Here is an 8,377-nt window from a genome sequence, read left to right as displayed (position 1 = left end):
CACAACAATATACTATATATATATTTTGTATTTCTCAGTATCATTGCCCTGAAAAGAGCTTTTACAGCTGCAAAAGCATGCTCTTGTAAAAGGAAAAAAAAAACAAAATCTCTCAGATGTACATATTTTTTTTATAAAAATGTTTCATAAATATATATTTTTACTTTGAATGCTTTCCAATTCTTCAGATGACTATCACATAAAGGTTACATCTAAGCTAGTTTTTGGTTTTAATTAATAAAATAAACAGATCTTTAATTAGATGTATGACATTTAGCAGACGTTTCAACCAAAAACTTGACAAAAAACATCAATTATATTCATATGGGTCTTAATACGAGTGACTCCTTTAAAATTACTTTAACTGCAATTTCTACTGGAAAAAATAATTTACTTTGTTTTTGGATCACAAAAGCTTTTAAGGAATCATTCATGGCTGCCATAAATTCAGCCTCTTCTGTTTAGATATTTAAGTGAAACTCATTTTAGACTTATTGGAGGGTTTTTCTGATTTACCGATAATGTGAAACACTGGATTTTTGTACGCATCCAACATAAAAAAAATCAAAACGGGCCTTATTCAAGCAACTCCCTGACCATCGTTCTATCTCTTGTGCATTCATACTGACTGGATGATGAAGCACAAAACCCTCACAAATTGGTCATTTACCAAAGCATCCCAGGACTCTTTTAGAAATGTCCTCCAAGAAAATGTCAGAAACAATAAAATGTCATTCTCTCTGAAAAAAATGTATTCAAATTTACAACACATTTATTTAAGATGTGAGGATTTGTGCTTTAACTATAGGAGTTTTTCCACTGTAAATCAGCACTTTAATCAAGTTTGTTATTCTGTTAAGTAAAGTTCAAAAACCTGCTGAATGTGTAGGTTTTCTGAGCTGGTGTCATCAGCTTTATATCAAAAACTTTGTCTTTAAACTTTAGACGACCTATGACTTATCAAAAATAAATAATAAATATATTTAGAAAAAAATAAGATCAGCAAATTCTATTTGCGCAATTTGAATTCACCTGTTGTGTTTTCTGTAAACAAGTGTGTGGTAATCTTAAAATACCCCATAGCAACTTTTCACCAACAAAAACATCCCAGAACACCACATGGTTGTACTGGTATGTGGGTGAATCTATTCACAAGTAAATTGGATTGTCTCCCTGACATCTTCTTGAGTCAGTATAACAGAATCCAACAGCATTCTTAAACCTTCTACATACTAAAGTGGAGCATTTATTCTGAAAAGGTAGGGGAAAGAGGGCTAAAATGTTCTGTTATAGCAACCAGGTGTAAAAGAAGGCAGTGAATCGGTCATGTGAGCTGGTGCTCCATCACTAAATAAAACTAAGAAGAGCCCCAAACAACTGACTACTACTTAAACTATTTTATTTCACCTGCTTTCTAACGCTAATGCAGTTTTGTACCTTAAGTCTGAAAAAGGTAAAGAAGTATATGATCAAGTTAAAACGGTCTTACCAACAAAACTGTGTGTGAAACTTGAGCTGCTTTCATGTCTCGTGTTTCTGTACTAACATATGCCAGAGCAAAGAGTTCCTATTCTAGATTCCAGGTAGAGTTTCTGTTGTTCTGGGGACTAAGAACACATAAAAGCAGGACAAAAAAGATGTCTAACCTTGTAAGATTCTTGAACAAAGTTATATTATATTTAATTCACCCTGGACATGTCAAATAGTCCTTCCGTGTTTTTTCATTTGATGAATCGATTTATATTCCTATGATCTAACCAGATCGATCTGTCTGAGTTAGTATTCAAGTCGAAATGTGCAAATATAAAATCATTTCAAAATAAAAGAAATCACTTGTATTGATTTTGGAAAATATCGATATAGGTTTATTTTACTATGACGTAAAACGACCATCACAGTGGATGACACACATGCAACGCAGCAAAAAAATTACCAAGTCATCATGACTATCCAAACACTTAGAATTTTCAGGTATGTGACCTTAAAGTGTTTTAGAATGTTCTAATATTGTTCCGTTTGTATTATTTTGATGTGGAAAAACAGCAGTGGGCGGAACTTTAGGAAACTAAAATGTGAATGGACATTAATTCTTGTTTACAAATTTATCTTACAGTTGGTTATCTTGAAGAAATACAAGGAAAACTTCTCCTGAACTGTTCAGTACCAGGTATTTATCAGAGTTACACTGGTTCAAGTTTTGGCTAAAGATGTCCTAGATCACTTTTAGGTCAATGAATCGGATCATTCAGAATAAACCAAAATCGACTATGAATTGCATCAGTAACCATATATTATGATATGAATCGAATCGCTAAAATGAATATCCATATATTATGATATGAATCGAATCGCTAAAATGAATATCCATATATTATGATATGAATCGAATCGCTAAAATGAATATGTCTTAAAGTTGAGTCATAGCATCTGGACTAATTGTTTTCTCATCTTGAAACATTTCACTCTCATCCATGTAGCTTCATCAGATTGATGCAGAGGACAATGAGCCACGACTCAACTTAAGCCACCTGGATGAATGACAATCTTCATCAACATCTTTACAGGTAAACTAAGGGATGATGCATCTCAAAAGCCATAAATACAAGAGCCCATAAGGGTGCATTTGAGCACCAAATCTATGCATTCTTCCCTGGCCTCCCTATAAAATTAGTATACATCCCCATCAGCACCGATGTGAGCAGCTGAGGGAATAAAGAAGGGATATGCATCATCAAAAAAAAAAAGGCAAAACTGAAACATAAAATGTGGGGGAGTATGGTGAAGGCTCCTTCTGCTTGGCTGACCTACATAGGCAGCTTGCCTCTCACGTCTCATCTCTAACCACCACAGGCCTGCACGTGCACACAGAAGAAAAAAAAAGGACACACACACACATAACACATCCTTTAAACACCACTCAGGAGGCTCTGTTCATTGATGCCTCGCCTTCATTGCCTTCACCCTCTTTCTAGTTCCCTTATTCCATCCACATCGACCCCAATTGGCATCTGCATCTGGCTAGGGACCAGCTATATTAGTTTAAAAGTAAATAAAACATTCAAAACTTTAAAGCACTGCGCTGTAATGCCTCCATATACAAATAAAAAAAGCAAAGGACCACGATTTATTTATGGTATTGGGCAGTTGAGAAGTGAAATAGAAAGCTGCAACTGACCTGGTTCTGTGGCAGTGGGGGCTGGCTTTGAGCATCAGGTGCCTGGCCTTGGCCCTGACTATCATTGCCCCCCACTGGAGAGCCACGCGTGGTGGCCGTCATGCTCGCCACGGGGCAGATCTTGGCAATCTTGGCCTCTTAGGGAGCGCTGGCCAGGAGGGAAATCACAGCCACCTCAGCTGTAGAGCAGAGGGAAGAGAGTCCGAACACACAAGAGAGGGACACAAGCACCTGGAGATCTGGATGTGTTGCTGAGACCATTGCATAACCTGGAACAGGGGAGAAGAACCAACAGTCATAAAAAAGGATGGGCACTTAGGTTACACAAATATGTTAAATGGGTTTCAAATTAAAGGCGCCTGGCCTACTCCTAACAAACAATTTGGGAGTCCCAAGCTTGAGACTATAAAGATGAGTGACGCTTAAAAGATTGTGCTACCAGATGTTTTGTTTCTTTGAACTGAAACTCTGAATCTTATATTAAAAAGAGCAAAAAGTCACAAAGAATGCAAGTCAGTGTATAAATATATTTACAGACCCACACCGTTACCTAAAATCATGACACACATAAAAAGGAACTACTATACAGGCTGTAGAATAAAAGTCTTAAGAAACAACACAATCCAAAAAATCCTTTCGGGATGCAATATTTTGCAATTGTATGCCAATTGATCAATGAGGCATAAATGCTGTGTTTAAAGCCTTTCTAAAACCTCAGCTAAAAACAAAACAAACAAAAAACAAACAAGAAAAAAAAAACAGTAGGTTGCTTTTTTTATGTAACCCAAAAAACCTGCACCTGTTCTAAAATTCTGTCATTATGCAAAAAAGTGCAGTACTAACCATATAGGAAGTTTGCCTAACCAATAACAGAAAAGATGGCCAACTTTAGAGATGATTAAATATTCAGTGACATGTATACTAATGTCCAGGTGGCAGGAGTAAACAGTACACAAAACAAGCTTTAAACTTCAGTTTATAATAACGTTCATTTTCTCCCGTTTAAGGAAATTCAAATCAAAATTAAAGTGATAGTTTATTTTTCACTATAAAACTAACCTTATCTGAGAACTAAAGAGTATATTTTTTAAAATTAAATCAACTACTAAATTGTAAACCTCAATGAGAATTATTTTTAATTCAACAGGATATGGTTACATCTTTTGAAAATATTCTCATAAACATGTCTCACTAAGTTTCTCTAATACTGCTGACTCAATAGTTTGGCTAATAACTCAAATTTTCTCTAAAAGTTATAATAATAATGTGTTTCTTTACAAATTTGAAATAAACGGTCAAATTCCAGTAATGATCAATAGACAAGAGGAATCAGTGGGTAAGACAGAATAACCCACAAGGACGACAATACATTGTAAAATTATTTATAGAAATTCCAACATAATTCCAACTTTGACCATATTGGTCGTAAAGGTTTCCATTCTAGCCCATCTGATTTGTTTTGTTTACTCAGTAAATAGTCCACCAACTCAGGGAAATCCTAAAGAACTTTCAGTACGTTACAAAATAAGTTTTATAGTATTCTGCCAATATAAACATATATCCAAAGTAAATGTGATTTCCAGAAGATAATCTTTAATTCTCCAAGGGAAAAACTGGAGGATACAGCAGGCTATAAAGAAGCAGTAATGTCAGTGTCCAAATGTCTGGTATTCCACTGGAATTTTAGACAACTAACTTGTATAGATCACAGAACAAAATAAGAGAAGAATGAAGAGCATGTAAAGAACAGATAGCTGGAAGAAAAAAAAAAGACATTTGAACCAAAGCTATTGATTCTAAAAGCAGACTCATCATTCTAAGATGAAGCAAATCAAAATTACAAGCAAACATTAACCAGAAGATGCCATTACATATAATACAATATAATCGGATTGGCAAACTGAGGAAGCAACTCCCATATTTTTATATCATATCAGAGGGAAGCAGGCATGATCATCACAACATTGATACCAGCAGTAACACAAACAGAATTGATGATTTGATAGAATGTGACTCGGATTCAATGTCATTTTTAATACCAGTACATTCAAATGTAAAAAATGTCATGTCATTCATTTCCCTAAATTCTAGAGGATATGTTCAGCATTTTGGGATGAATTAACAGTTCTTCTGTCAACTAAATATAATGTGTAATTTGAAGTCTCTTTAAGTTAAAAAAAAAATGTCTTCATTCCATAATAATAGCTGTACATCTTGAGTAGTTCTTGACTAATAGAGAAAAAAACCGAATATCTTTAAAATCCCAATTTTATCATCTTTTGATCAATGAATTATGATTAATGCCATTACAAGCCAAAAATCAACAAAACTGTGCTGTTTTCTAGTACATAGTTTGTGTACAGTGGCAGGAATTTGTCAGTAATTTGCCTGAGTTGAGGGTGGGATTGTTGATGCAAAAGTAAGCCTCCAGTGATTTCCCATCATCCCTTTGTTGACACCCTCTTTCGCTACCTACAGCCGCTTAAAACCCCAAGCTAACAGTAGCAGTGCAACAAAAACGGCGAGCAATATCTGAGCTATCCTGCTGTAAAGTTTTGAGCCTGGTGTCAGCTCAGAAGAGGAAAATGAAGATGTTAATGTATCTATTTATCTGCAAGTGGATGCATCAGAACTTGCACAGAGCTTCTTCAACTGGTATTTTTTCATCTGCTCCCTATTCGTTAATATTTAAATAAAATAAATACTAAGAAATGCGGTTTTAATTTTGAATTATTGTATACATGTTCTCCATCATGAGAAAATGCTACAAGAACATATAAAAAATGCCCAAAGTGTGATTTTAACTGGAGTGGGTCTTTAATGACACAAACATTTGATACTCTGTTTAAAAAAAAGAAAAACTTATTTCAAATATCATTGTGGCCAAATGATTTAGCAGAAACTGTAACATTTTGTCATTTATGTAAAGTCTAAGACGAAGTCCACAATATTCACCAGTGTTTAACATGAATTTTACTTTAGATGTGCTCTAATCAAATCATAAAAGAAGAGTCAACCATGCCTGTCATCAGATAACCAACCCATTTAATAATGGTGCTTCTGTATTTGAAAATGCTAACTATTCTGCAATATTTTCGTTTTTAGAAGAGAGCTCTGACACCACTGAGCAACAACAAAGTTGTAGAGTGAGGCCTTGTCTGGCACTGATGAAAAATATGTGATATGATTGATGTCAAACCAGGAAATCAACAAACTGTTAAAAGGGATTTACAACCACTAAAAATTATCACTGACACTGAAAAGTCATATGAACTGAACCAATAGTAAATAATTTCCAAATAAATAAAAGTAGGCAAGCCATGCTCATCCTCCATATCACATTTAGGGAAAAAAAGAAGCTCCCACTACCTTAAACACAAAAACATTACATAATAATGTCATAAATCGCGAATGCAGCAGCAATTTGTCCTTTTTTCAATAACATGACGTCAGGATAAGGAGAATAATACAGCCTTTGAATGTTATCCCCCCAAGTCCTGTAAAGCCATCATATTGATTAATCAGTCGTGCAACAACAAAAGATTTACCCTCGAGTTTCTCTGGTGCAAAATAATCCTCATACACCCGGTGTCATGCCATATAAGCACAGTAGCTTACCATTAACAGCTGATTATTTAGGCAGTCAACGCCTGCTACAGCTAGCTGCGGAACGCAACGCTTTAGGTTAGCCTGCAAAGCGATCCGCCCAGACAGCAGAGCAGTCAAGGCCTTGTCGTCCAAAGCTCACTGCGCTGACATACGCAGGCCTCAAATATTCTGTCGGGGCCTGGCAACATATTTATCCTGCAAACACGGCCGACTAATTTTAACGAGCCTAAATAAATAACTCAATCGACTCATTACAATAACGGGTATTCAAATAACCCCTGGTTAGCCGACGTTCTTCCTGATCAACAATGTGACAAGAGAACGCCATTTGCAACAACCAGCGGTCGTGCTAACAACGACCAATGTAAACTGCTACTAGCCGTTAGCTTGTGAGTGGGTAAATGTCGGAGGGGAAATGCACTAAATTTGGAGACTTGATAATAAAACTCGACGTCTTACTTTAATTTAATCTTAAAATGCTAACTGTTTAAGGTTAGCTACTTTGAAACAATTCCCGTATTTAAAGAAAGTTGTAGCTATCCCGGTAAATGATAGTTTCATGGGAGTCGTCTATTTGCTGAAATGTAGCTGGTTGGTCTAACACGTATTCCGTAAGTTATAACTTAGCCAAAACACAACGAAAATACAATTTCGGAACCCTAAAATACGAAACATAAATTTATTAGACGCTGTTTTGTTTTATATTAGTCTTAAAATGCAATATTTGAAACAGATTGAGGACTGACTTTGCGATATCGACATGTTAATAACTTGTAAACATTAGATGTTAAAAGGAAATGCTCCCTTTCAGTGTATAGCCAGTGTCGAAGGTCTTTTGCAGATGGCTAGCATTAGCTTGCTTTCAGTGAATCTATCGGCTTGACCTAACAAGAATACGTGTATTGTTAAAAGTATAGTTTGCAGTGTAGTCACGTTGACACTTACTAGATTTTGTGACTGTGAATATAATCTAAGAACTGACAAGACACAAGTAACACCAAATACAGAACTGTTACCGTGTATACAACCCCAACTGCCGCTAACACAAGGCTAGCTAACAATCACCAGTCAGCATAGCGAGCTAGTTAGCTAACAACTCACCAGGAATTTGATATGACTTCCCCCCTATTCATGGGCTACGTCCAGCCTTCAGCGATGGTGGTGTCGTCGTCTATTACATAAACGTGTCCTATAACAGCGACAGCTTTGCAGGACACAAACCTGCAACTGGAAAGACCTCGATCCTACGTTTTCCTCTGTTTCTGTGTGTTTTTCCTGCGTCACCGGCGCGGTAACAGCCCCCTTTACTCTATCTGGTCCAGTTTCTGAGGCTTGTCACTTCGGTCCCAGCAGTCACTTACAACTTGAATCAGCTCAACATGGCGGAAGCGCAGTCGGACAGAAATGCAGCTCAGTAAAACAGGTTGGACGACTGTGTGAACTCCAGCAGTCAGTGATACACATGAGTTGGTTTGCACCACAACGTAGAACACATCTGCTAACGCAACAGCCGCTGAATGGAACGGGCTTAAAATCCGTTTCAAACCGAGAGAACGGCTCCGACTCCGGAGATCCAAATCGCAGTTTGACATT

At 36.4% G+C, this 8,377-nt stretch overlaps 1 protein-coding gene across 7 annotated transcripts in view; it reads right to left on the bottom strand.

Moving 5' to 3' along the window:
• Positions 1-8,377, bottom strand: part of usp9 (ubiquitin specific peptidase 9) — a 34,906-nt gene extending 26,529 nt beyond the window's left edge. For 2 of the 7 annotated variants that reach the window (XM_024285932.2, XM_024285935.2), the window contains exons 1-2: positions 7,886-8,377; positions 3,176-3,444 (exon numbers count right to left, since the gene is read on the bottom strand). In XM_024285932.2, coding sequence (XP_024141700.1) covers positions 3,176-3,277 — 102 coding nt within the window. In that variant the 5' untranslated portion in view covers positions 3,278-3,444; positions 7,886-8,377. Of the gene's footprint in view, positions 1-3,175; positions 3,445-6,793; positions 6,818-7,729; positions 7,752-7,885 lie in introns of those variants that run through there. The other 5 variants (XM_024285928.2, XM_024285933.2, XM_024285929.2 and 2 more) reach the window with 4 other exon arrangements.

The sequence above is a fragment of the Oryzias melastigma genome, linkage group LG21 (assembly GCF_002922805.2).
Source record: "Oryzias melastigma strain HK-1 linkage group LG21, ASM292280v2, whole genome shotgun sequence".
Classification (NCBI taxonomy): Eukaryota; Metazoa; Chordata; class Actinopteri; order Beloniformes; family Adrianichthyidae; genus Oryzias; species Oryzias melastigma.
This window is presented reverse-complemented; position numbering and strand designations above follow the sequence as displayed.